Source organism: Pongo pygmaeus, chromosome 20 (assembly GCF_028885625.2).
Source record: "Pongo pygmaeus isolate AG05252 chromosome 20, NHGRI_mPonPyg2-v2.0_pri, whole genome shotgun sequence".
Lineage (NCBI taxonomy): Eukaryota > Metazoa > Chordata > Mammalia > Primates > Hominidae > Pongo > Pongo pygmaeus.
Genome location: NC_072393.2, coordinates 46093042 through 46120622, shown reverse-complemented (window position 1 = coordinate 46120622; position 27581 = coordinate 46093042). Strand labels below are relative to the sequence as shown.

The 27581-nt window shown below is 54.4% G+C and overlaps 2 protein-coding genes across 32 annotated transcripts in view; one reads left to right on the top strand and one right to left on the bottom strand.

The window, feature by feature from the left end:
* Positions 1-741: 741 nt before the first annotated feature.
* HIPK4 (homeodomain interacting protein kinase 4) lies at positions 742-12282 on the top strand. The gene is made up of 4 exons (XM_054462759.2): positions 742-1563; positions 6844-7200; positions 9817-10662; positions 11506-12282. Exons 1-4 carry the CDS (start codon positions 1099-1101, stop codon positions 11686-11688), a joined length of 1851 nt encoding a protein of 616 aa, XP_054318734.2. The 5' UTR covers positions 742-1098; the 3' UTR covers positions 11689-12282.
* A 510-nt stretch (positions 12283-12792) lies between these two features.
* PLD3 (phospholipase D family member 3) overlaps positions 12793-27581 on the bottom strand; it is a 31047-nt gene continuing 16258 nt past the window's right edge. For 4 of the 31 annotated variants that reach the window (XM_063657728.1, XM_063657726.1, XM_054462774.2 and 1 more), the window contains 12 exons: positions 25343-25614; positions 24776-24901; positions 24602-24676; positions 24371-24513; positions 23404-23587; positions 21287-21407; positions 21078-21205; positions 19428-19628; positions 16702-16841; positions 14566-14731; positions 13391-13490; positions 12793-13290 (listed from right to left, as the gene is read on the bottom strand). In XM_063657728.1, coding sequence (XP_063513798.1) covers positions 13103-13290; positions 13391-13490; positions 14566-14731; positions 16702-16841; positions 19428-19628; positions 21078-21205; positions 21287-21407; positions 23404-23587; positions 24371-24513; positions 24602-24676; positions 24776-24802 — 1473 coding nt within the window. In that variant the 5' untranslated portion in view covers positions 24803-24901; positions 25343-25614 and the 3' untranslated portion in view covers positions 12793-13102. Of the gene's footprint in view, positions 13491-14565; positions 14732-16701; positions 16842-19427; positions 19629-21077; positions 21206-21286; positions 21408-23403; positions 23588-24370; positions 24514-24601; positions 24677-24775; positions 24907-25342; positions 25724-27581 lie in introns of all 31 variants that reach the window. The other 27 variants (XM_063657731.1, XM_054462773.2, XM_054462764.2 and 24 more) reach the window with 16 other exon arrangements.

Here is a 27581-nt window from a genome sequence, read left to right as displayed (position 1 = left end):
TTAGTAGAGACAGAGTTTCACTGTGTGAGCCAGGATGGTCTCCATCTCCTGACCTTATGATCTGCCGTCCTTGGCCTCCCAAAGTGCTGGGATTGCAGGCGTGACCCACCGCACCCAGCCAAAAGTAAATACATTTTCTAATTTGGCCTCAACATCTCCCCCAAGCTGCTTCTTATCCATGTCCATTTCTCGAGGACTGCCCTTTTATGCCAGAGCCCTAGGCCTGGTCTTAGACAGCTCCCGCCTTTCCCCCAAACTGTCGGTCTCACGGCTGCTCCTCCTGGCCTTCTGAGTGTCTCATCCATTGGCCTCGCCCTCCCCTCCCCAACCTTTCCCATCTGTGTCCTGTCCTGGACTCTTTCCCTGGCTTGGGGCTTCCACTCTTACCCGCTCCAACCTATCCTTTTTCATACAGTAACTTTCTGACTCTCATATCTGACCCTGCCCTGACCCTGCCCTCCCCTGCTCAAAGCCCTTCTGTGGCTCCCCAGTGCTCTCAGAACAGAGTCCAATCTCCTTAGCCTGGCATTCAGGGCCTTTTACAACCTCACCCTACAGTAGCCACAGGCTGGGACAGGGGTTTTCTGAACACGGACACACACATATCACATCTCCCAAGCTCAAGAAGCCCACCTTTCCTCACTCCTGCCTTATCCCCATTCCTGTATGCCCAAGGCCCACGATTAGACTCCCCTCTGTCAACACTTCACCTGTTTGGTCTTTGCAAGGTTCCGCCACTGGGCGGGGGAGGGGACCCAGCCTGGCACCCCACCCCCCACTCCAGCCAGGGCTCAGGTCTCCAACAACAGAACCAGAGCCACTCAACAGCGCTGGAACCCATTCGGTGGGGCCTGGGGCCCCTCATCCCAAGCCAGGAGGGCTTTTGGGGAAGGGCGCAGCCCCTGGCAGACTGACAGTGTGGCCTGGGGGCTTGGGGGTGCCAGGGAAGCAGGGGCCAACCTCATAGGAGGAGACACGAGTGCGGTTCTCTTTCCCCCACTTGGGGGCCTGCTGTGTCGGCGGCCAGGCAGGAGGCCTGGGCGGCAGAGCCAGTGGCACAGGGGCCTGGGCAGGGCGGTGACTGGCAGCAGCGGCACCATGGCCACCATCCAGTCGGAGACTGATTGCTATGACATCATCGAGGTCTTGGGCAAGGGGACCTTCGGGGAGGTAGCCAAGGGCTGGCGGCGGAGCACAGGCGAGATGGTGGCTATCAAGATCCTCAAGAACGACGCCTACCGCAACCGCATCATCAAGAACGAGCTGAAGCTGCTGCACTGCATGCGAGGCCTAGACCCTGAGGAGGCCCACGTCATCCGCTTCCTTGAGTTCTTCCACGATGCCCTCAAGTTCTACCTGGTCTTCGAGCTGCTGGAGCAAAACCTTTTTGAGTTCCAGAAGGAGAACAACTTCGCGCCCCTCCCTGCCCGCCACATCCGTACAGTCACCCTGCAGGTGCTCAGAGCCCTGGCCCGGCTCAAGGAGCTGGCGATCATCCACGCTGATCTCAAGCCTGAGAACATCATGCTGGTGGACCAGACCCGCTGCCCCTTCAGGGTCAAGGTGAGTAGGGGTCATCTAGGGTGGCTGCGTCCCTAGTTCCTTGTCTTTTTCCCAGCTTCTTCCAGCCCTCGATTTTTTTTAAACTTTTTAAAATTATTATTATTATTATTTTTGAGACGGAGTTTCATTCTGTTACCCAGGCTTGCGTGCAGTGGCGCAGTCTCAGCTCACTGCAACCTCTGCCTCCTGGGTTCAAGCGATTCTCCTGCCTCAGCCTCCCGAGTAGCTGGGATTACAGGGATGCGCCACCACGCCCAGCTAATTTTTTTTGTACTTATTAGAGACGGGGTGATGATGGCATGATCTTGGCTCACTGCCTCCGCCTCCCGGGTTCAAGCAATTCTCCGGCCTCAGCCTCCTGAGTAGCTGGGAATACAGGTGCCTGCCACCCATGCCCGGCTAATTTTTGTATTTTTAGTAGAGATGGGGTTTCGCCATGTTGGCCAGGCTGGTCTCAAACTCCTGACCTTGTGATCCACCCGCCTCAGCCTCCCAAAGTGCTGGGATTACAGGCGTGAGCCACCGTGCCCGGCCAATTTTTGTGTTTTTTGGTAGAAACGGGATTTCATCATGTTGCCCAGGCTGGTCTCAAAGTCCTGAACTCAAGCAATCTGCCCACCTTGGCATCCCAAAGTGCTGGAATTACAAGTGTGAGCCACCATGCCCAGTCTCTGTCTGCTTTTGAGTTTGATACTGTCTGGATGCGTCTCAACCAGGGGCACCCTGAGGGCAAGGCTGGGGCTGACTTAGTCATCGCTGTGTCCCTGACATCTCCCAGCACTGCAGTCATGGAGCCAGTGCTAAATGAATGCTTGCCAGAGACACAGAGACAGAAAAAAGTGGATTATTCTGCCCCAAGAGGTGGAAGGACAGAGACCCAGGGAAGCAGGGACTTCCACAAACACAGCAGGGGACAGACAGGACGGATCCACAGCACCTGGCTGGCATTATCACCCCCACCGTCTCTGTGGAATGAATGAATGAATGAATGAATGAATTCCACAAACATAGACTAAGTGCCCAGGGTCACTCAGCCTCTTGGGTACTGAAGCCCTGGCACTCTGGGATCAGAATCGCAGTTAATAACCATTTCATGATACTGCTTTCTGCAGGTGAAAGGTGAGGGATGGCCAGGTGCGGTGGCTCATGCCTGTAATCCCAGCACTTTGGGAGGCCGAGGCGGGTGGATCACCTGAGGTCAGGAGTTCGAGAACAGCCTGACCAATATGGTGAAACCTCGTCTCTGCTAAAAGTATAAAAATTAGCTGGGTGTAGTGGTGGGCACCTGTAATCCTAGCTACTCCAGAGGCTGAAGCAGGAGAATCACTTAGAACCTGGGAGGCAGAGGTTGCAGTGAGCTGAGATTACACCGCTGCACTCCAGCCTGGGCGACAGAGGAAGTCCCTCTGTCTCAGAAAAAAAAAACAAAACTAAAGTTAGCCAGGTGTGGTGGCACATACCTGGTATCCCAGTTAGTTGTGGGGCAGAGGCAGGAGACTCACTTGAACTTGGGAGGCAGAGGTTTTGCAGTGAGCTGAGATCACGCCACTGCACTCTAGCCTGGGCGACAGAGCTCAATTCTATCTCACCACAAAACAAAAACAAAAAACTGAGAAATGGCTGAATGAAAGGCAGAAAAACTCAGAGAAGGAAACTGAGGCTGGCCAGGTGTAGTGGCCCAAGCCTGTAATCCCAGCACTTTGGGAGGCTGAGGCGGGTGGATCACCTGAGGTCAGAGGTTCAAGACCAGCCTGGCCAACATGGTGAAATCCCGTCTCTACTAAAAATACAAAACTTGCCAGGTGTGGTGGGGTGCACCTGTAATCCCAGCTACTTGGGAGGCTGATGCAGGAGAATCGCTTGAACCCAGGTGGGGGCGGAGGTTGCAGTGAGCCGAGATCATGCCGCTGCACTCCAGCTTGGACAAAAGAGTGAAACCACCTGAAAAAGAAAAAGAAAAAGAAACAGGCCAAGAGAGAGTCACGGAGATTCAGAGTGAAAACGGCAGACAGCTCCACCAGAGGCATGGGAAGAGACAAAGGCTTTTGGCCATTCACAATGTTGGTTCCGCAGCTGTTGGCCAAGCACCTGTCATGTGTCAAAGGCCTATGACAGGTGTGAACAGTGCCTGATGAGGAAGACAGAAGAGGACCTGGACTTCAGGGAGGTGTCTTCCTAGTGGATGACACAGAGACAGAGATGGAAAGAGAGAGAGAGAGACACTGAGAGACAAGAGACAGGCAAGTGATGGAGAGGCAGTTGCAAAGAAAGAACGAGAGGTACAAATGGCCAGGCACAGTGGCTCATGCCTAGAATCTCAGGACTTTGGGAGGCTGAGGTGAGAGGATTGCTGGAGCCCAGGAGTTCAAGACCAGCCTGGGTAACATGGTGAAAACCCATCTCTACTAAAAATACAAAAATTAGCCGCGCATGGTGGCACGTGCCTGTAGTCCCAGCTACTTGCGAGGCTGAGGCAGGAGAATCGCTTGAACCTGGAAGGTGGAGGTTGCCTTGAGCCGAGATTGCGCCACTGCATTCCAGCCTGGGTGACAGGGTGAGCCACTGTCTCAAACGAGAGACGGAGAGAGAGAGATACAAGCAAGAGATGGAAAGAGAATGAAGGAACTCAAAGCCCATACATACATTCATTCATTCACTCATTATTTACTGAGCCCCTGCTGTGTGCCAAGCCCTGTTCTAGGCATCTAGGGATACAGTATTGAACAAAATGGATAAATTCTTTGCCCTTGTGGGACTGACATCCTAGCTGGGGAGAGAAATGCTGAACTTGATAAGGAAGTAGACCAGGGCCAGGTGCGGGGCCTCATGCCTATAATCCCAGCATGTTGGGAGGCTGAGGCAGGAGGATCACTTGAGCCCAAGAGCCATGCTGGGCAACATAGTGAGACCCATCTCTGTCTGCACAAAAAGTTAAAAAATTAGCTGGGTATGGTGGTGCATGCCTGTGGTCCCAGCTACTCAGGAGGCTGAGGCGGGAGGATCTTGTGAGCCCTGGAGTTCGCGGCTGCAGTGAGCTATGATGGTGCCACTGTACTCCAGCCTGGGTGATAGGGCAAGACCCTGTCTCTAAAAAGGAAAAAAGGGCTGGGCGCCGTGGCTCATGCCTGTAATCCCAACACTTTGGATCATATGAGTCAGGAGTTTGAGACCAGCCTGGCTAACATGGTGAAACCCTGCCCGTTTCTACCAAAAATGCAAAAGATTAGCGCTTGTAATCCCAGCTACTCAGGAGGCTGAGACAGGAGAATCACTTGAATCCAGTAGGTGGAGGTTGCAGTGAGCCAAGATCACACCACTGCTCTCCAGCCTGGCCAACAGAGCAAGACTCTGTCACAAAAAATAAATAATTAAAAAATAAAATTAAAATAAAAAATTAAGAGATATAGTGTGTGAAATGGCATTAAGAGCAACGGTGGACCCGGGTGCGGTGGCTCACGCCTGTCCTAGCACTTTGCGAGGCCGAGGCGAGTGGATCACCTGCGGTCAGGAGTTCGAGACCAGCCTGGCCATCATCGCGAAACCCCGTCTCTACTAAAAATATAAAAATTAGCTGCGTGTGGTGGCACGCGCCTGTAATCCCAGCTACTTGGGAGGCTGAGGCAGGAGAATCACTTGAACCTGGGAGGAGGAGGTTGCAGTGAGCCAAGATTGCACCATCGCACTCCAGCCTGGGCGACAAGAACAAAACTCTGTCTCAAAAATCTCCATCTCAAAAAAAAAAAAGAAAGAAAAGAAAAGAAAAAGAAAAACAGGGGCCTGGCAGGGGGATAGGAAGGGTGGGGGCTGATGGCTGATGCTTTCACAGAATGATTAGGGGAGGCCTCACTGAGAAGGTGATCTTTTTTTTTGTCCTCCCTTTCACCTTTTGATAGAAAGGTGACATTTGAGTAAAGACCTGAAGGAGGTGAGGCAGGGAGCCCTGTGCTCATGCAGGGAAAAGCATTCCAGGCAGAGGGAACAGCCAGTGCAAAGCCCTGAGCTGGGAATGTCTGACTTATTCAAGGAATAGTGAGGAGGCCCTTGTGGCTGGAGGAGGGTGAGTGACGGGGAGAGTGGGGGATGTGGCAGGGAGGTGAGGTGACAGAGCAGACGTTGGAGACCTGTGGGCCACGGTGAGGACTTTGGCTTTTGTCACAGGATGTGGCTGTGAGCAGGGGAGGACCCAATCTATTCCAGGTGGCCACAGGATCCCCCTGGATGCTTGTGACAGACAGACTAGGGGGCAGAGGAGAGGAGCAGGGACACCAGCGAGGAGGCCCCTGCGTTAGTCTAGGTTGGAGAGGATGCGGGGTAGGACCAGGGTGGGGGCTGTGGATGGCATGCAGAGGGAGCAGATGCTAGATCTGTTGGCTGATGGACAAGGTGTGGGGTGCAAGAGGAAGAGTAGGGTCCTAACCCTCCTATGCATAGTTCTAGTGGAGAGGAACAGAGACAGAGTCAGTCACTCGAACCAGACACAAAGGCTGGAAGAGACGGAGATAGGGACTTAACAACTACGGCCACAGCCGGGTGCGGTGGCTCATGCCTGTAATTCCAGCACTTAGGGAGGCTGAGGCGGGCAGATCATCTGAGGTCGGGAGTTCAAGACCAGACTGGCCAACATGGTGAAACCCCATCTCTACTAAAAATACAAAAATTAGCAGGGCATGGTGGTGTGCAACTGTAGACCCAGCTATTCAGGAGACTGAGGCAGGAGAATCACTTGAACCCAGGAGGCAGAGGTTGCAGTGAGCCAAGATTGCGCCACTGCACTCCAGCCTGGGCGACAGAGTGAGACTCGGTCTCAACAACAACAAAAAAAACACAACAAAGGCTGGGTGCGGTGGCTCACACCCGTAATCCCAGCACTTTGGGAGGCCGAGGCGGGTGGGTCACATGAGGTCAGGAGTTCGAGACCAGCCTGGCCAACATAGTATCTACTAAAAATACAAAAAATTAGCCGGGCGCGGTGGTGGGCACCTGCAATCCCAGCTACTCAGGAGGCTGAGGCAGGAGAATCGCTTGAACTGGGGAGGTGGAGGTTGCAGTGTGCTGAGATCGTGCCATTGCACTCCAGACTGGGCAACAAGAGCGAGATTCTGTCTCAAACAAACAAGCAAACAAAAACCAACAAAGCAACTAAAGAATCACAGACCCAGAGACGGCCAGAGTCAAATAGCAGATGCAGGAAGATGCCAGGTGAAAGATGCCAGGGGTGGCCCAGCTCAGCTGTCCCTGCAGCTTGACCTGCCCACTCGCCCTCTTCCCCACCCCTGACAGGTGATTGACTTTGGATCCGCCAGCATTTTCAGCGAGGTGCGCTACGTGAAGGAGCCATACATCCAGTCGCGCTTCTACCGGGCCCCTGAGATCCTGCTGGGGCTGCCCTTCTGCGAGAAGGTGGACGTGTGGTCCCTGGGCTGCGTCATGGCTGAGCTGCACCTGGGCTGGCCCCTCTACCCGGGCAACAACGAGTACGACCAGGTGCGCTACATCTGCGAAACCCAGGGCCTGCCCAAGCCGCACCTGTTGCACGCCGCCTGCAAGGCCCACCACTTCTTCAAGCGCAACCCCCACCCTGACGCTGCCAACCCCTGGCAGCTCAAGTCCTCGGCTGACTACCTGGCCGAGACGAAGGTAAGGGAAAAGTTGGATGAGGGCAGTCAGTGTGGGGGCTGTTACATGAAAAAAAATTCTAGGGTGGCCAACGTGGCTCACACCTGTAATTCCAGCACTTTGGGAGGCTGTGGTGGGAGGATCCCTTGAGCCCAGGCGTTTGAGACCAGCCTGGGGAACATAGTGAGACCTCCTCTTTATAAAACGTGGAAAAAAAAATTAGCCGGGCACGGTGGTATGGGCCTATTGTCCCAGATACACGGGAGGCTGAGGCAGGAGAATTCCTTGAACCTGGGAGGTCCAGGCTACAGTGAACTATGATCATGCCACTACACTTGAGCCTGGGTGACAGAGCAAGACCCTGTTTCAAAAAGAAAAAATCTATCAGACCAGAAGAATAGAGTGAAAAGAATAAAAAACAGAGGCCAGGTGTGGTGGCTTACGCCTGTAATCCCAGCACTTTGGGAGGCCAAGGTGGGTGGATCACGAGGTCAGGAGTTCAAGACCAGCCTGGCCAAGATGGTGAAACCCAGTCTCTACTAAAAACACAAAAAATTAGCTGGGCGTGGTGGCAGACACCTGTAATCCCAGCTACTCGGGGGGCTGAGGCAGGAGAATTGCTTGAACCCAGAGGGTGGAGGTTGCAATGAGCCGAGATCGCGCCACTGCACTCCAGCCTGGGCAACAGAGTGAGACTCCGTCTCAAAAAAAAAAAGGAAAGAAAAATATTTTTTTCTTTTTTTTTTTGAGACGGAGTCTCGATCTGTTGCTCAGGCTGGAGTGCAGTGGTGTGGTCTCAGCTCACTGCAACCTCTGCCTCCCGGGTTCAAGAGATTCTCCTGCTTCAGCCTCCTGAGTAGCCGGGATTACAGGTACCTGCCACCACACCCAGCAAATTTTTTGTATTTTTACTGGAGATGGGGTTTTACCATGTTGGCCAGGCTGGTCTCAGACACCTGACCTCGTGATCCACCCACCTCGACCTCCCAAAGCGGTGAGATTACAGGCGTGAGCCACCGTGCTCGGCCGAAAAAATATTTTTAATAATTGAAAAAAAAAATTCTGGGCTAAACCTCAGTGAGGACTGGAACTTGGGGGTCAGCCTAGGGCATTTTCACAGCAAGAAAGAGCTGCGTGAGATCAAAAGTGGGACTGGTCAGCTACTGCAGCAAGATAGATCTGGGGGAGAAACTGCAGGGAGAATTAGATGTTTGGAAGTCAGATGTGGGGGCTGCTCTAGCAAGAGGGATCTGGGTCATACTACAAGTGTGACAGGACGATTGGGGCAGCTTCTCTGCCAGCTTCAGCTCTGGAGTCAGCAACTTGTGTGGCAAGAGGGATTAGACCACAGAGAATATATGAGGTCTGAGATTGGCTATGAGAATTGCGAGAGAGGCCATGTGCAGTGGCTTATGCCTGTAGTCCACGCACTTTGGTGGGGGACAAGGCAGGAGGATCACTTGAAGCCACTGTGAGCAACATAGCAAGACTGCGTCTCTAGAAAAAAATTTTTTAAAATTTAGCCAGGCATGGTGGCACACACCTGTAGTTCCAAGCTACTTGGGAGGCTGAGGTGGGAAGATCACTTGAACCCAGGAGTTGGCAGTTGCAGTAAGCTATGATTGCACCACTACATCCTAGTCTGGGCGACAGAGCAAGACCCTGTTTAAACAAAAAAAAAAAAAAAAAAAAAAAAGGATCTAAGGCCAGGCACAGTGGCTCACACCTGTAATCCCGGCACTTTGGGAGGCTGAGGTGGGTGGATCACCTGAGGTCAGGAGTTCGAGACCAGTCTGGCCAACATGGTGAAACCCCATCTCTACTAAAAATACAAAAATTAGCTGGGCATGGTGGTGGACACCTGTAATTCCAGCTGTTTGGGAGGCTGAGGCAGGAGAATCGCTTGAACCTGGGAGGCGGAGGTTGCAGTGAGCCGAGATTGCACCATTGCACTCCAGCCTGGGCGACAAGAGTAAAACTCTGTCTCACACATACAAAAAAAAAAAAGAAAAGAAAAAAAGGATCTGAGTGAGACCTCAGGTGAGTCTAGAGGTTTGGGGCAGCAGCCAGTCTGCTACCTCTATGGCTTTGTCCCTCCAATCTGTGCAGCAAGAGCCTGGGTTAGACAGCAGAGGGGACTAGGAGTTTGAGGTCATAGGTCTTGATTTCACAGCAAGAAGGGTCTGGATGGGACCACAGGTGAGACTAAAAGTCAATGGCAGTTTAATAGCAGGGGGTGATAAACTAGTATAGCAAGAAAGGGTCTGGGTTCGACCACCGGGAGGCCTGGGATCAAGTGTGGAGCTGTGGCAGTAAGAGGGACCTGGATTTGATTCCAGGGAGGACTAGAGATTCCGGGCAGCCCTTCTGCTAGCTGCTGGTAGGGCTTGCACCCATGGTGCTGAGGGGGACTGGAGGTCTGGGGCAAGGGGTGGAACTTGGGCCAGTGATTTGGGTTAGATTAGAGGGGCTTGGGTGTGACGGATCCAGGGTGGCCTTTCTAGCAGCCAGAGAGCTCCAAGGCAGATCATGGGCAGACCTGGAAGTCGGGGCTACATGTGGGTACCACAGCAGGAGTGCCCAGGGCCCTAGCCCTGCACAACGGTCAACCCTGCCCCCTTCTCCATGCCCCGCCAGGTGCGCCCACTGGAGCGCCGCAAGTATATGCTCAAGTCCTTGGACCAGATTGAGACAGTGAACGGTGGCAGTGTGGCCAGTCGGCTAAGCTTCCCCGACCGGGAGGCACTGGCGGAGCACGCCGACCTCAAGAGCATGGTGGAGCTGATCAAGCGCATGCTGACCTGGGAGTCACACGAACGCATCAGCCCCAGCGCTGCCCTGCGCCACCCCTTCGTGTCCATGCAGCAGCTGCGCAGTGCCCACGAGACCACCCACTACTACCAGCTCTCGCTGCGCAGCTACCGCCTCTCGCTCCAGGTGGAGGGCAAGCCCCCCACACCTGTCGTGGCTTTAGAAGATGGGACCCCCTACTACCGTCTGGCTGAGGAGAAGGAGGCCACGGGTATGGGCAGTGTGGCTAGCAGCAGCCCCTTCTTCCGAGAGGAGAAGGCACCAGGTATGCAAAGAGCCATCGACCAGCTGGACGACCTGAGTCTGCAGGAGGCTGGGCATGGGCTGTGGGGTGAGACTTGCACCGATGTGGTCTCCGACATGATGGCCCCCCTCAAGGCAGCCATCACTGGCCACCACATGCCCGACTCAAGCCCTGAGCCCATCCTGGCCTTCTACAGCAGCCGCCTGGCAGGCCGCCACAAGGCCCGCAAGCCACCTGCGGGTTCCAAGTCCGACTCCAACTTCAGCAACCTCATTCGGCTGAGCCAGGTCTCGCCTGAGGATGACAGGCCCTGCCGGGGCAGCAGCTGGGAGGAAGGAGAGCATCTCGGGGCCTCTGCTGAGCCACCGGCCATCCTGCAGCGAGATGAGGATGGGCCCAACATTGACAATATGACCATGGAAGCTGAGGTGAGCCGGGTGCGTTCAGGATACGATTAGGGTGTGAGGAGGCTCAGCACACACTCACCCACCTTAGGATAAGATTAGGATGTGAGGAGGCTCAGCACATTCAACCCACATTCAGGATATGATTAGGGTATGAGGAGGCTCAGCACACACTCACCCATGCTCAGGATACGACTGGGGTGGGAGGAGGCTCAGCACACACTCACCCGCGCTCAGGATATGATTAGGGTGTGAGGAGGCTCAACACACACTCACCCATGCTCAGGATACGATTGGGGTGTGAGGAGGCTCAGCACACACTCACCCACGCTCAGGATATAAGGGTGTGAGGAGGCTCAGCACACACTCACCCACGCTCAGGATATGATAAGGGTGTGAGGAGGCTCAGCACACACTCACCCATGTGCAGGATACAATTAGGGTCTGAGGAGGCTCAGCACACACCTAATACCATCAAGATATGATAAGGCTCAGCACTTACTCAGCTACTTCCAGGCTGTGACAAAAGCTCAGGGCACAGTAATCTACTTATAAGAAGTGATAAAGAGCCTGGGCAACATAGTGAGATCCCGTCTGCACCAAAAAATTAGAAAAATTAGCTGGTTTTGGTGGCATGCACCTGTAGTCCCAGCTACTCGGGAGGCTGAGGTGGGAGGATCACTTGAGCCAGGGAGGTCGAGGCTGCAGTGAGCTGTCATCACATCACTACAAAGAGGCAATAAAGGCCCAGCACTGGTAAGACCCTAGTACATGCTCACCCTCATGAGGAGGAGGTGACAGAGGCTCAGCAGACACTAATACACTAACACTGCTTGGCTGATGCACCTCTCTCCTCTTCCCCCACAGAGGCCAGACCCTGAGCTCTTCGACCCCAGCAGCTGTCCTGGAGAATGGCTGAGTGAGCCAGACTGGACCCTGGAGAGCGTCAGGGGCCCACGGGCTCAGGGGCTCCCACTCCGCCGCTCCCACCAGCATGGTCCACCCCGGGGGGCCACCAGCTTCCTCCAGCATGTCACCGGGCACCATTGATGGTGATTCCACCCCTGCCCATCACTGGGGGCTGTGCTAGCTGGGCTGGCATTCCCTCCCAACCTGAACTGCTCCTCAGAGCCATCTCCCGAACCCACAAATTATTCTTACAGAAAGATAGTTATCCAGAAATTCTCATTCCCCATCTGCGGTGCGGTGCGTGCCTGCACACCTCTCCTAAACACAGCAGGGCTTTGGAGTCTGGCCCATGCCCCTTGGCCAGAAGGACAGCAGGAAAGGGGGCTGCACCCCACTGGCCCTGTGCTTGCCCTCGGCCCTGCTGCCTCTGTCTATTTCAATATAGAACTGTTCAGCAGTCCTGCTTCAAGCCTGCTCTCACTGCCTGGGGCTTGGACTGGCCCTGGGGGGAATGGGGGCTCCAGGCTGGCACCCAGCGACTTGCTCTGCGATGCTGGGCCCAGTTGACCACTGGCTCAGGCTGGAGCCTGGGCTGCTGTCACACTAGGAGGGAAAAACTGTGCTTGGTTGACTAACCCATGTCCTAAATATGCTATGTGCTTGGCATGTTGGGAATCCACCCTCAGAACATGCTGTGTTCAGTATGTGTTAATCAAGTTTGCCAGATGCTGGGGTCTCCTTGTCTGTTGACCTGTCCTTCCTACATGTTTACAGGGTTGGCATGCACTCACCCACATTTGGGACATGCTGGGTGTAAATCCACTTGGCAGGCCGAAATTCACATTTGCTGCACACTCCGGTGCTCAGCCATGCTTGTTCACCCTTGGGATGTGGCAATGGTTTGGTCCCTGCTGATCGATCTGGGAACATGCTTCTGTGCAGCACATACCCCATGCTGGCTACATGAGTGTTAAGTCCATGCCAGGCCACAAGGTGGCACACTGCATGCTCAGCACAGGTCAGCCCATGTACACTACATGTTAAGGGCTCAGCACATGCCAACCCATGCCAGCACATGCTGAGGGCTCAGTACATGCTAACTCACACTAGTCATACACTGAGGGCTCAGCACATGCCAGTGACATGTTGAGGGCTCAGCACAAAAAGATGTCCCCACCAGAGGCCCATGCCAGCTGTCCCCTACCCCTGCACCCCATCTCACACCACTCAGTCAGGCACAGGCTGTACAGACAAGTTATTTACTTATTATAACCCTGGGCCCTTTTTGCCCTGGAAAGTTGGGGTGGGCCAGGGGGCCAGGCCCAGCATGCACCCCTACTTCTTTGGGGGCTGATCCCTCCCCCAGCTCTGCTGGGTCCCGGGGCCACAGCGTCAGGCCGGTGGGGGCAGAGGTAGAGGTGGGAGAGCAGGGGAGAGAGCCTGAGGAGCCACAATGGGGCAGACAGAAGCGGGGGCACGGGGACAGGGACCGTGACCCAGGGCATCTGGGTCCGCGGGGGCCTAGCAGGCCTTGGCCTGTCCACTGGATCGGGCCTCAGAGCAGGCGGCAGGCGTTGCCCACGCTGTCAGCTGAGGTGTCAAGGTCATGGCTGTAAGGGGAGTCCCAGTCCCTCAGGAAAATGGCCTCCAGCTGGCTGCGCAGACCGCCCCTCCCATTCTGCGTCACCAGCAGCGAGGTGCCCGCCGTCTCCGTGAAGTAGTTGCCAGACCAGTTGGAGGTTCCTAGAGAGGAATGGGTGGAGCGTAAGGGCACCCTTGGGGGGCCGCCCCTGGTGTCTGAACCCCCTCTTCTTCAGTGCCCCGTGGTGCTCAAGACACTCACCGATGTAGGTGGCGCGTTCAGTCACCATGTACTTATTGTGGTTGACACGGGCATATGGGATTCGAGCCTGGGCCTCATCCGCGGGGACCACAAAGAGTTTCTGAGTGGGAGGGGAGGATGGGAAGGAGTGTGAGAGGCAGGGGGAGTAGGAGGAGCCCCGGGATCAGGGAGCAGGGTGTGGAGCCAGATCTGTGGGACTCTACTGCTTCCCATAGAATCCTTGGGGGCCAGAACAGGGCCAGGTGGTGGGGCACTCTGAGAACGAAAGCTGAAAGGGAGGCCCCGGTGGTCTCATTTGCAAAACACTGTTCCCTGCAGAATGGCTCCTGTTCATTCCTGAGGTCTCATCTCAGATGCCCCCATTTCCAGAACATCTTCCTTGGCCCTTCCCGCTAGGGCAGAGGCTTCCTCTGGGCATCCCCATCCCGGCCCTGACCCCTCTGCCTGCGCTCCCAATCCCAGCCCTGACCCCTCTGCCTGTGCTCCCAATCCCAGCCCTGACCCCTCTGCCTGTGCTCCCAATCCCAGCCCTGACCCCTCTGCCTGTGCCTCCCCATCCCAGCCCTGACCCCTCTGCCTGTGCCCCCAACCCCAGCCCCGACCCCTCTACCTGCCCACTCCCCCAGTCCTGGTCCCAAACCCTCTCTCTGTGCCCCCCACCCCAGTCCTCACCCCTCTGCCTGGGCCTCCTCCATCCTGGCCCCGACCCTTCTGCCTGTGCCTCCCCATCCCAGCCCTGACCCCTCTGCCTGTGCTCCCAATCCCAGCCCTGACCCCTCTGCCTGTGCTCCCAATCCCAGCCCTGACCCCTCTGCCTGTGCTCCCAATCCCAGCCCTGACCCCTCTGCCTGTGCTCCCAATCCCAGCCCTGATCCCTCTGTCTGTGCTCCCAATCCCAGCCCCGATCCCTCTACCTGCCCATGTCCCCATTCCTGGTCCCAACACCTCTCTCTCTGCACCCCCATCCTGGCCCCAACCCCTCTGCCTGTGCCCCCTCATCCCGGTCCTGGCCCCTCTCCCTGTGCCCCACCACCCTGGCCCTGACCCATGGTTTCCCCACCGTGACAGGGCTCACTCTGGGCTGCCTTTGTCAGTTGACAGACGAGTCCCATGAGGGCTGTGTCCCTAGGACTGCCCCACACAGGGGCCGAGGGGTGGCTTGGGGTGGTGCTTACCACCTGGATGTCAGAGTGGGTATGGTTGTCACGCAGGGCAGCCAGGGAGAGCAGGAAGGCCCGCATAGATGGCTCCGAGTGTCCCCAGCAGCTGATGAGCAGGCGCACCTTGACGCCACGCTCGTAGGCGGCCCGCCGCAGCCCATCGTCAATGGCAGGCCAGAACCTGAGGACGGGCGTATAGGAGGTGAGGCAGGATGCAGAGGGCGGCTGTGTCCACAGGCTTTGCCCTCAGCTTTGGGGAACCAAGCCTGGGCCCTGCTTTAGCTATTGAGAGGACTTCCTCATCGCTGGCTCCCAGACCCTGTTCCTGTCTCCATAAATCCCACATCCCTATTTCCTCTTCCTGGCTGCGGCTCCCATTCCTGCTCCCCAAAACGCAGTGTTGTCATCCTCTTTTTTTCTTTCTTTTTTTTTTGAGGTGGAATTTCGCTCTTGTTGCCCAGGCTGGAGTGCAATGGCATGATCTTGGCTCACTGAAACCTCTGCCTCCTGGGTTCAAGCGATTCTCCTGCCTCAGCCTCCCGGGTAGCTAGGATTACAGGCATGCGCTACCACGCCCGGCTAATTTTGTATTTTTAGTAGAGACGGGGTTTCTCTATGTTTGTCACAGGCTGGTCTCGAACTCCCGACCTCAGGTGATCTGGCCGCCCTGACCTCCCAAAGTGCTGGGATTACAGGCGTGAGCCACCGTGCCCGATCCATCCTCTTTTTTTCTTTTTGAGACAGGTTCTTGCTCTATCACCCAGGCTGGAGTTCAGTGGCACGACCATAGCTCAATGCAGCCTCCAACTCCTGGGCTCAAGTGATCCTCCTGCCTCAGTCTCCTCAGTAGCTGGGACTGCAGGTGAGTGCCACCGCACTGGGCTAATCTTCCAATTTTTGTATAGAGACGGGGTCTCATTATGTTGCCCAGGCTGGTCTCAAACTCCTAGGGATCCTTCCGCCTCGGCCTCCCAAAGTGTTGGGATTACAGGTGTGAGCCACCATGCGTGGACCCATTGTCTTATCTACTGCCCCTAGAATACCTTCTTTGAGCCCCACAAGTGCCATCATCCACCTGGATGTTGCAGTGGGTATGGTTGTTATCCTTCTTTTTTTTTTTTCTGAGAAGGTGTCTCGCTCCGTCGCCCAGGCTGGAGTGCAGTGGCGCGATCTCGGCTCACTGCAACCTCCGACTCCCGGGTTCAAGCGATTCTCCTGCCTCGGCCTCCCAAGTAGCTGGGACTACAGGTGCCTGCCACCACACCCGGCTAATTTTTTGTATTTTTAGTAGAGATGGGGTTTCACCATGTTGGCCAAGATGGTCTCGATCTCCTGACCTCGTGATCCACCCGCCTCAGCCTCCCAAAGTGCTGGGATTACAGGCGTGAGCCACCGCGCCCAGTCGGTTGTTATCCTTCTTATCCCAGGATCACAAATCCCCAAGCTTGCTACCCTAAACCCAAATACTTTTAGTCCCCATCCCCCAAGCCCCTCGTCCTGTTTCCAGCCCATGCCTCCTACCTCCCCAAATCCAACATCCTGCACCCCTGCCTCAGGCTTCCTGCCCTCAACCCCAATATTCTGAGCCTTCTCTTTTTTTGTTGTTTTTTTTGAGACAGAGTCTCGCTCTGTCTGTCCCACAGGCTGGAGAGCAGTGGTGCGATCTCAACTCACTGCAACCTCCACCTCCCAGGTTCAAGCAATTCTCCTGCCTCAGCCTCTCAAGTAGCTGGGATTACAAGCACGTGCCACCACGCCCGGCTAATTTTTGTATTTTTAGGAGAGATGGGATTTCACCATGTTAGCCAGGCTGGTCTTGAACTCCTGACCTCAAGTGATCCACCCACCTCAGCCCCCCAAAATGTTGGGATTACAGGTGTGAGCCACCACGCCCGGCCTTCTCATCCTTTTCTCTGTTCCCTCAAACCTTGTCCTGAAACCTCATCCCTGTCTCCTCCATAATCTCTCTTTCTCCTGTCTCAAGTGCCTAGATACCTTCTTCCGGTCACCTCCTGGTGACTGTCTCTCCCTGCGGCTTCTCTTCCATCTGTCCCCTTGCCTGGAGCCCCCACCAGCTTTCTGGTCTCCATGATTCCCTCTCCCGTCTCCTGGCCAACTGCAGCGGCTCCCTATCTCCACACCCAGCAGTACCTGTGAGGGTGGGAGAACTCCAGAGTGGGCAGGTAGTTCATGACAGCGACGTAGATGAAACTCCGGGCATTGTCCACCACGTTGAGTAGAGCCTTCAGGTCTGGAGTGCGGCCACTTGGACACAGGGGTGGGGGCGCACTCTGAGGGCGAGGGGACAGTCAAGACACGTGCCCTGCCAGGGTCATCGTCACAATGGACCCCACATACGGACAGCTTACCACAAGCCAGGTACTGTGGATCTCACCAAATCCTCAGCCTCCATGAAGAAGAGGTTCAATCACCACATCCATTTCACATGTGAGGAAACTGAGGCTCAGAGAGGGTAAGTGACTTACTTAAAGTCACACAGCAGATAAATGGAGCCAGGATTTGAACCCAGGCTGTCTGGTTCCAGAATTTATGCTCTAACCCAGTGCTTCTCAACGTAAGGTCCCTGATCTGACAGCAACAGCATCACCTGGGAACTTGTTAAAAATGCAAATTCCTGGGCCTCACTGCACATGGCCTACTGAATCAGAGTGCTGGGGTGGGGTCCAGGAATCTGAGTTTTAACAAGCCCGCCCAGCTGATTCTGGGGCATGCTCAGTTTGAGGACCTCTGCTCGTCTTTTTTTTTTTTTTTTTTTGAGATGGAGTCTTGCTCTGTCTCCCAGGCTGGAGTGCAGTGGCATGATCTCAGCTCATTGCAACCTCTGCCTCTTGGGTTCAAGTGATTCTCCTGCCTCAGCCTCCCGAGTAGCTGGGACTACAGGCGCGCATCACCACAGCCAGCTAATTTTTTTGTATTTTTAGTGGAGATGGGATTTCACCATGTTGGCCAGGCTGGTCTCGAACTCCTGACCTCAGGCAATCCACCTGCCTAGGCCTCCCAAAGTGCTGGGATTACAGGCGTGAGCCACTGTGCCTGGCCTCGAGTCACTTTCTTCCCTGATTTGCTCACAGCCTGCCTTGACTGGGAACCCCTCGGGTGCCCAGTGCCACACCAGGCCCTCTTCCCAGCTCCCCTGCGCCCCCCGCTTTTTTTTTGAACTGGAGTCTCACTCTGTCGCCCAGCCCGGAGTGCAATGGTGCAATCTCGGCTCCCTGCAACCTCCACCTCCTGGGTTCAAGTGATTCTCCTGCCTCAGCCTCCCGAGTAGCTGGGATGACAGGTGCCCGCCACCCCTCCAGGCTAATTTTTGTATTTTTGGTAGAGATGGGATTTCATCACGTTTCCCAGGCTGGTCTCCAACCCCTGAGCTCAAGTGATCCGCCCATCCTGGACTCCCAAAGTGCTAGGATTACAGGCATGAGCCACTGTGCCTGCCCCCCCATCTTCCTTAATGCTCAACAGACAAGGAAACTGAGGCTCTAAAAGGGGAAGTGGTAATGAGGAGAGCCTTGATCCCCCGTGGGAGGCCCTTGTAGTGAAAGACCCCAATGCATCACACTTCCCTGCGTCCATACCTTAGGGTCGTACCTTCCATGATGACTCTGGGCTTGGACAGGTGACTTGCTCAGGGGGACCTAGGGAGACCTGGGTTGCCTGCCTCAACTAGTGAAACCATCAAGAGCTAGAAACATCAGTGCCTTGTCCAGAGTGATCAGTATCTGCCATGGGCAAGAGCCAGTGTTGTCCAATAGAGCCTGTCACAGTGATGGAAATGTCCAATATGGTGGTCAATTGCTACAGGTGCTACTGAGCATATGAAATGTGGCTACTGCATGAGGAACTGAATTTTGTCTTTTTTTAGAGACAGGGCAACAGCCTCTTGCCCAGGCTGGAGTGCAGTGGTACAATCAGCTCACGCAGCCTCGAACTCCTGGGCTCAAGTGATCCCCCTGTCTTAGCCTCCCCAGGGACTACAGGTGCATGCAACCACACCCGGCTAATTTTAATTAATATTATGTTTTTGTAGAAATGGTGTCTCCCTAGTTCTTGGGTATCCTATCTAGAACAATAAATAATAAGACCCAAAAAAAAAAAATAGAAAGAAATGATGTCTCCCTATGTTGCCCAGGCTGGTCTTGAACTCCTGGCCTCAAGTGATCCTCCCATCTTGGCCTTGGCCTCCCAAAGTGCTGGGATTACAGGGATGAGAAACCATGCCTGGCTTGAAAAAAATTTTTTTTTGAAACAGGCTGTCACCCAGGCTGGAGTACAGTGGTGTGATCATGGATCACTGCAGCCTCGATTTCCTGGGCTCAAGTGAGCCCCCTGCCTCAGCCTCCCGAGTAGCTGGGACTACATGCATGCACCACCCAACCCAACTAGTTTTGTTTGTTTGTTTGTTTTTTGTAAAGATGGAGTCTTGCTATGTTGTCCAGGCTGGTCTCAAACTCCTGGCCTCAAGTGATCCTGTCACCTCAACCTCCCAAAGTATTGGGATTACAGGCATAAGCCACCCCACTTGGCCTGAACTGTTAATTGCATTTAATTAACTTAAACTGAAAGAGCCACCTGTGGCTATACTGGATGACACAGAGCACCAATGGTTTGGTGTGCATGAACCCAGGGAACCTCTCCCAGCAGCCCTAACAGGTTGGAAACAATACCCATTTTCTAACTGAAATAGAGGCCGAGGGATGTTGGGAACTACTCCAGTCCCCTGACCAAGCATAATGAGCTGGGGTGAGAACTGATGGTCAGGATACGCCCTCCCTGTCATCACCAAACAGGGACAGATGGAGGCTGTGAGTGACAGCATGGGGCTGGGACATGACAGGCCCCACTTGCCCCAGACTCACCGCCAGGTAGGCCAGAGCAGGGGTTCCATTGAGGCAGATCTCCATTGGTGTCTCTTGGTTGTAGCGGGTGTCATAGAACCGGGGCCAAGTTGATGGGATGGAGCTGCCTGCCTGGCCCAGGAACCAGTAGGCCTCAAAGATCTTGGTCAGGTCTCGAGCCAGGCAGCTGCAGTTGTACATGACCACGCCCAGCTCCTTGACCTGTAGGAGGGCAGTGCTGAGCTCAGGGATAGCGGCCTGGTGCTCACAGATGACACAGATGATGGTCTCTGTCTATCCCCCTGTCCCTCAGTACCCCCTGTCCCTCAGTACCCCCTCCACCCCAGCTCCAATAGCTAAAGTCCTAGAATGATTATCAACTTAAGTTTGGATGAAAATCAGTTATTCCAAAGCTCCAGGTTTCCTGAAACTTTGCAATCTGCTGTTGCTTCTACCCTCCACTGAGCTAGCTTCTACTCATTCTTAGGTCTAGGCTGACATGTTGCCTCCTTCAGGAAGCCTCCCATGACTACCCAGCCTGCGCCAGGCATTCCTCTGCGCTCTCATAGTCCCTTGGGATTCCCTCCTCATTCTTTCTGGTGACAAACTGGTCTTCCCATTGGGCTGGGAGGACAGGCACCAGGGATGTCTCAGTCACAGCTATATCTGCAGCATCTCCCTGCATAATTGCTGAGATTAAAGGTTAGGGGAACTATCTGTTAAGGAAATGAATTCATGAGTTATTGTCCTGTCTTATCTTCACCTCATTGCCCAAGCTGTTTCCTGTTCCATCTTGGGCTAATTCCTCCCTATCTATCCTTCAGGGATCAGATTAGTTATACCTCCTTTGGGAAACCCTCCAATACCCCAGGTTGGGGTCTCTGAGCTTCCACAGCCCTCTGTTCCCTCCATCCTGGCCCTGACCTTCTGCCTGTGTCTCCCCAACCCCGGCCCTGACCCCTCTGGGCTGTCACTGTCAGGTGACAGGCCAGTCTGCATTGGACTGGGAGTTCCATGAGGCCCATCTGTTACCACCATGTTCCCAACATTACCCGGGACAGGGCTGGACTTAGAGCAGGCACACAGAGATGTACAATGAAGATCAAATGGGTGCGCAGGCCCTTGAATGTCCCGTAGAGGGGCTGGTAGCTGCAATTGGGGATCAGAGGGAGCCCCAGGCTTCCAGGAGCAGGGTGAGGGCAGTAGAGGGCTCCATTTAGGGATTCTTTGTTTTTTAACAGGGTCTCATTCTGTCGCTCAGGCTGGAGTGCAGTGGCATGAATACAACCCACTGTAGCCTCAAACTCCTGGGCTCAAGTGACCCTTCCAGCCCAGCTCAGCCTCCCAAGGAGCTGGGACCACAGGTGTGTGCCACCACACCTGGCTAATTTTTTTTTGGGTAGAGATGGGGTCTCACTATATTGCCCAGGCTGGTCTCTAACTCCTGGGCTCAAGCGATCCTCCCACCTTGGCCTCCCGAAGTGTTGGGATTACAGGTGTGCGCCACCGTGCATGGCTTGGATTAGGGAGGCCTGGTAGGAGGCAAGGAGGAAGCCATTGCAGAGAATGGGTGGAGAGGACTCTGGATTGAGGGAGGGGTGCTGTCGGAGGCTGGGTGCCCTGTGGGGCAGGGAGCGGCCTGGAAGGAAGGTAGACAGGATGCAGACAGACCTGGGTCAGTGAACGCCAGTCCATGTTGGCACTGCCCAGGTAGAAGTGGGTCTGGTCCACCACCCAGAACTTGGTATGCAGGACGCCATGGGTCAGCTTCTGCATGTCCACCATGCGGACCTGGGCACCTGTGACCAGCAGGGGCAGTGATCAGGGGCCAGGCTGGGTACCCCCAGGCCCAGACCAGCCCCAGTTGGGCCCCAGCTCACCGCTCTGCAGCAGGGCCTGCAGGTCCGCCTGTGGCTGGGGCCCGTTGGGCTTGCTCACAGCGATGCGGACGTTCACGCCCTTTGGTGCCAGGGTCTGCAGCTGCCGGAGGACCTCCTCACCCTGCGGGGAGGGGAGAGCTTCTGAGGGGCTGGACCAGCCAGCTCTCCAACCCCACAAGGTAATGCCCAGTGGAGTTATTTTGAGACATGATTAGGAGTAAACAGGCTTTACATTAGCCTGCATAGATTAAAGATTTTACAGATTAAAATACTAAAAGACTTCCTTATCTGTTTTAAACATCTTTATCTGCTTTAATAATTAGTTGCCCTGTGATCCCCCTCCAAGGCCTCCTGACCCCTCCTGCCCCTCCAGGGACTTTCTCAAAATTCAGCATCAAGGCAGGGCCTCCAGTCATCTCCCAGGATAGTGGGGGCGAGGCTCAGGCAGGGGGTCCTGGAAGGTATCGGGTGAGGCACGACGATGCCAACAACAGCAACAGTCAAGGATGCCCTGGAACCTACTGTGTGCCAGGCCCTGTTCTAGGCTCCTTCTCAGCGAACTCACTGAATTCTCACAACCCGGTAAGGACGGTTTAATTATAATCCCCCCAGAGAACTCAGTAGTGGAGTGGGATTTTGTTTTTGTTTGTTTGTTGAGACAGGGTCTTGCTATGTTGCCCACGCTGATCTTCAATTCCTGGGCTCAAGCACTCCTCCTGCCTCAGTCTCCCAAGTAGCTAGTACCTCAGGAGTGCACCACCACATCCAGCTATGGAGCAGGATTTGAACCCAGACCATCTGCCTCCTACATCTGTGTTTTAAACCACTTCAGAGGGAGCCAGCAGGGAGTGGGAGCTCATAGTTTTTTAACATAAAAAAAATTTTTTTAGAGACAGGGTTTCACTATGTTGCCCAGGCTAGAGTGCAGTGGCATGATCATGGCTCACTGCAGCCTCCAGTTCCTAGGCTCAAGTCATCCTCCTGCTTCAGCCTCCCAAGTAGCTGGGACCACAGGTGTGTACCACTATGCCTGGCTTTGGTTTTTAACTTTTGTAATTATTATTATTACTTTTTCTTTTTCTTGTTTTTGAGACAAGGTCTTGCTATGTTGCCTGGGCTGGAGTGTAGTGGCATGATCACGGCTCACTGCAGCCTCCAACTCCTGGGCTCAAGCCATCTTCTTCCTTCCATCTCCTAAGCATCTGAGACTGCAGGCATGCACCACAACACCCTGCTAATTTTTTTTTATTTTTAGTAGAGATGGGGGGGAGTCTCACTATGTTGCTCAGGCTAGTCTCGAACTCTTGGGCTCCAGTGATCCTCCTGTCTAGGCCTCCCAAAGTGCTGAGATTACAGGTGTGAATCACCACACCTGGCCATAATTATTGTTTTTCAGGCAATTCTTAAGGAGCCTTGTAATTTTAGTTAAGTTTTAAGACAACTTCTCACAAAAAGAGCCAGTAGGGAGAAGAAAACAGAAGGAAAAATTCATGGTTTTTCAATGGAAGAGGTTATCCATGTAGGCTGTTCCTTTTCAAATTGTGAAGCTTTTACGTTCTTTAAGTTTGTCTGCAGACCATACCAGGATATAGTAACAGCAGACTCACAAAGGTTGACTCTATGCCAGACACTGTGCTAAAATTTGCATGGATTAGTCCATTTCATCCTCACAAGAGCCCTAAGAAGCAGGTGCTGTAAATTGGCCCCATTTTACAGATAAAGAAACTGAAGCTGGAGAGAAGAGGTGACCTGCCTGGGGTCACACAGCTGGGAGGTGGCCCCTGTCTTGAGGCTGGGCTGTTAATTACTCCACTCTTCCCTTTCTTTGTGTGACGGGGTCAGGGCAGCTTGTGGGTGACTGACATCTGCCAGCCTAACAATCCCTTGTAACCAAACCCGCACCCTGACATTCAGAGGCCTACAGATGACCGTGACAAACGCCCCCAGTCCAGAGAGCCATGTGACGACAGCTGCTTGCAAACACCTGTGTCCAATCCGCTGTGTGAGACATGCCCCTCTGTCTCCTGGGCTGCAGGAGAAACCCCTTCATCCCCCACAGCCCCCGCTACCTCCCACCCCCCGCCCCTGCTGCCGGCCAGGGCCAAGGTTGCAGGTACCTGCTGGGCAGAGGGCTCCTGCGTGTGGGTGTCATTGTTGGTGAGGGTCCAGTAGAAGGAGGCGATGTCCAGGCTGCTGTGTGCACCGGCGAGCAGGCCCAGCCAGGCCTGGCTGGTGGAAGGGTTCCCCGTGGAGGCATTGGGGAAGTCCAGGCCCTCAGGAATGCTTTCCACCAGCACTGCTCTGGGGGGTGGGGGATGCTATCAGCCATACGGTGCCGGAGAGCAAGGGCTGGGAGGTGAGTCTGTCCATGGTATCTGTCCATGGGTATGTTGGACAGACTGTATTTTTTTTTTTTTTAGAGACAGAGTCTTGCCCTGTACCCCAGGCTGGAAGTGCAGTGGCGCGATCTCGGCTCACTGCAGCCTCGAACCCCTGGGCTCAAGCGATCCTCCCACCTCAACCTCTTGAGTAGCTGGGACTACAGGTGTGTACCGGTATGCCTGGCTACTTTTTTTACTTTTAGTAGAGATGGAACCTCACTACGTTGCCCAGACTGGTCTGGAACTCCTGGGCTCAAGCAATCCTCCCACCTCAGCCCCGCAAAGTGTTGCAATTACAGGCGTGAGCCACCAAGCCCAGCTAAACTGTGTTTGAGTTTTTCTTTTCTTTTTAAAACATTTTTTAAAACTGTGTGTATTTGAATGCGTGCCTGGACTCATGATCCTCTGCGTGTCTGTCTAGAGGTGTGGAAGGAAGGTCATGTATTTAGATGCATGTGTGTGTCCACAGATGTGGGTGGAAGATGCTGTGTCTGTTCATGGGCCGGATAGAAGATGACGCTGTGGCTGCCATAGAAACTATGTGTGTGGAGGAGGAGGGGGCGGGCAAGCACTTGGGAGCCTGCAACCTCCTCACTTGTCGCAAGTGCTGGGTAGGGCTGAGTGCAGGCCCTGCTTAGTGTGTGCTTAAGTGTACCTGGTCTGGCAGGCCCCTCCCCCACCACCTGCAGCACCCCCCACTTACTCGCAAGGGTCATAGCAGGGGGCTGGGCGCTGGTTGGGCCCAAAGAGATGCAAGTCGCCGTATTCCCATAGAAACAGCTGAGTCATCAGGGCTCCGAAGCCCACAACCGCCAGAATGAGGACCAGCAGGACCCAGCGGGCTTTCTGTGGGGAGGAGGAGGTGGTCAGGCAGCCCGAGGGGGGCAGCCCAGCCTGTCTCTGAGACAGAGCGAGGGTGGTGGAGGGCTCCTACCTTTTCCGCAGCCTTCCACGCCTCAATCTCATTCATGGGCAGCTCATTGGCGGGCTCCTCTGCAGGCACCTTCAGCTGGGGATGGGGACAACAACGGGGGTGACAGGTGGCTCTTGGGAACCCCCACCCCCACTGCACCCAGCTCCACCCTGCTGAGCCCCCCAATCCACCTACCTCCTGGTACATCAGTTTAGGCTTCATCTTCCCTCAAGGCTGGGGCTACGCAGAGCCCAGGTGAGAAGGTGGGTGTGTCAGGGTCTCCAAACTGGCAGAACAAAAGTGGGCACTGTGTGGGGTGTTCTACGCTTTCGAGAGACAGACATCACAGAAGGGTGGTTAGTCTTGGGGCTATTCATAATCATGGGGGCCACTGGCATACTGCCCACCACCCCAAAAAGAGGAAGCTGGTTACTGGTCAGCAGGATTTCGAAATCCCTCAAAATCCAACAGCTCTCTGCTGCCTGCTCATCACTCTGCAGTGCCCACCCTGCCCCCATCAGCACCCACGCAGCTCCCCTCTAGCAGCCCCCTTCTCCCTCCTCCAAGCTCTAGACAACCCCAGAAAGGCAGCGCTGGATGAGGTCAGCGGAGCCCCAGGTCTTTGTGCCTGGCTTTTCTCAGCCCTGGGACAGGGGGTATATTCTAGGTGGCTCCTCCGCCCTCAGGTGCCCCTACACCACACAGCTCAGCCAGGGATCATCGGGGCCTCCCTGCCACCCCGCTGCCCATCCCCCCACCTACCCCTGAGGGGCCTCGGCCTCGCTCTCAGGCGTCTGCGGCTACCTCCGCTGGGCCCCAGCTTCTGCCTGGACAGGCTGAACGAGGGTGGGAGGATGAGGGGGCGCGGCCTGTGGGAGCTCCGCCCACTGCAGCGGGGAGTCTGCGCAGTGCGCGCCTCAGTCCGGGCTCACCGCAGCGAGAAGGGGGGCTCGGCTTCCCAGACACTGTCGCTCCAACCTGGCCGGGTTGGGGGGTAGTACATGGCTGGTGGATGGGCTTTGCTACATTCCACCCTAGAGTCCCCGTATAGGGCAGGGAGGCCACAGGTAAAGAACAAAAGGAACCTCACGTCTTTTCTCATTTACAAACCTTGTGAATTTGTGTACCATGGACATGCATTACCTAGTCAAAAATAAATACATAAATGAAATTAATAAAACGCTTATAAAATGAAACGGAGGGATCAAGGTTGAATAATTGAAGAAATGTAGCGATAAAGTCAACGGAAGACAGTTCACAGCATGAGATGGGAAGAAAAGGGCAGAGGAGATGGTGAATTTTCTGTTGGAGTCTCTTTGGATTTCGGTATTTGATTTTTTTAAAAAAGCCAGCTGATATTTTGGTAGGGATTTAAAAAAATTTATTTTCCGATCCACCCCATCCCATATCTCCCAAGAGGGATTTAATGCCCTGGTTGGAGAAATACACTGGAGACCCCTTTCCCCTCTCATCCCTCCTCTCCTAATTGAGAGAGGGTGGCACCTCTCTCAATGAGACAGGGACACCCTCTTCCCTCAAGCTCCCCCAAACACACATGGCAGAAGTCAAGAGATAACTGCAGAAAAGGAGTATTACTGAGAGAAGCAACAGGGCAGAAGTGGTTGTCTTCAAGGGAGTGGGATTTTGCGGTAGGTCAAGATTGCTTTTTATTGTAAGCCTATTTTCTTTTCTTTTTTTTTTTCAGTGCCAGAGTTCTCTTTCCTAGGTTGGAGTGCAGCAGCACGATCATAGCTCACTGCGGCCTCAACTTCCCAGGCTCAAGCAATCCTCCTGCCTCAGCCTCCCGAGTAGCTGGGACTACAGGCACGTGCCACCATGCCCAGCTAAGTCTCGCTCTGTCTCTCCCACGCTGGAGTGCAGTGGCGCCATCTTGGCTCACTGCAACCTCCACCTCCCTGGTTCCAGCAATTCGCCCACCTCAGCCTCCCGAGTAGCTGGGACTACAGGTGCCCGCCACCATGCCCGGCTAATTTTTTTTTTTTTGTATTTTTTTAGTAGAGACGGGGTTTCACCATGTTAGCCAGGATGGTCTCGATCTCCTGACCTCGTGATCTGCCCGTCTTGGCCCCCAAAAGTGCTGGGATTACAGGCATGAGCCACCGCGCCCAGCCGCAGCTAATTTTTTTTTTTTTAAATTTTGTATAGACGGGGTCTTGCTTATTGCCCAGGCTGGACTCCTGGACTCAAGTGATCCTCCTACCTTGGCCTCCCAAAGTTCTGAGATTATAGGCATGAGCCATCACATCTGGCCCCTATTTTCTTTTTTCTGAGACGGAGTTTCGCTCTTTCGCCCAGGCTGGAGTGCAGTGGCACAATCTTGGCTCACTGCAACCTCTGCCTTGCGGTTTCAAGCGATTCTCCTGCCTCAGCCTCCTGAGTAGCTGGGATTACAGGCGCCCGCCACCACGACCAGCTAATTTTTGTATTTTTAGTAGAGACAGGGTTTCACCATGTTGGCCAGGTGGTCTCGAACTCCTGACCTCGTGATCCGCCTGCCTGGGCCTCCCAAAGTGCTGGGATTATAGGCATGAGCCACTGTGCCCGGCCTATTTTCTTTTTTAAAATTGTGAAACATAAGCTATTTTCAGAGAAGTATAGAAAATATCTTGGTGTAGGTTGAGAAATAATTATAAAGCAAACACAGGCGTTGCCAGTTTCATTACCTTTTAAAAAATCCGGGGCGTGCATTACTCTTTTTTGACAAAGAAGAAAAACAAAACTCTCAGAGCTAGGTGCTCCCCTTACTCCAAGATCCAACCAAGATTTGTAGGGATAACTTGCAAACTCCTTCCTACCAATGTCAGATCCCAGATTGGTGAGGGTAGAACATGCTAGATCCCCTCTTTTCACAGCAGGAAGACAAACGGGGACGCCTAAAAAGGATCTAGCAGGTCGGGTGTGGCCGCTCAAGCCTGTAATCCCAACACTTTGGGAGGCCGAGGTGGGTGGATCACCTGAGGTTATGAGTTCGAGACCAGCC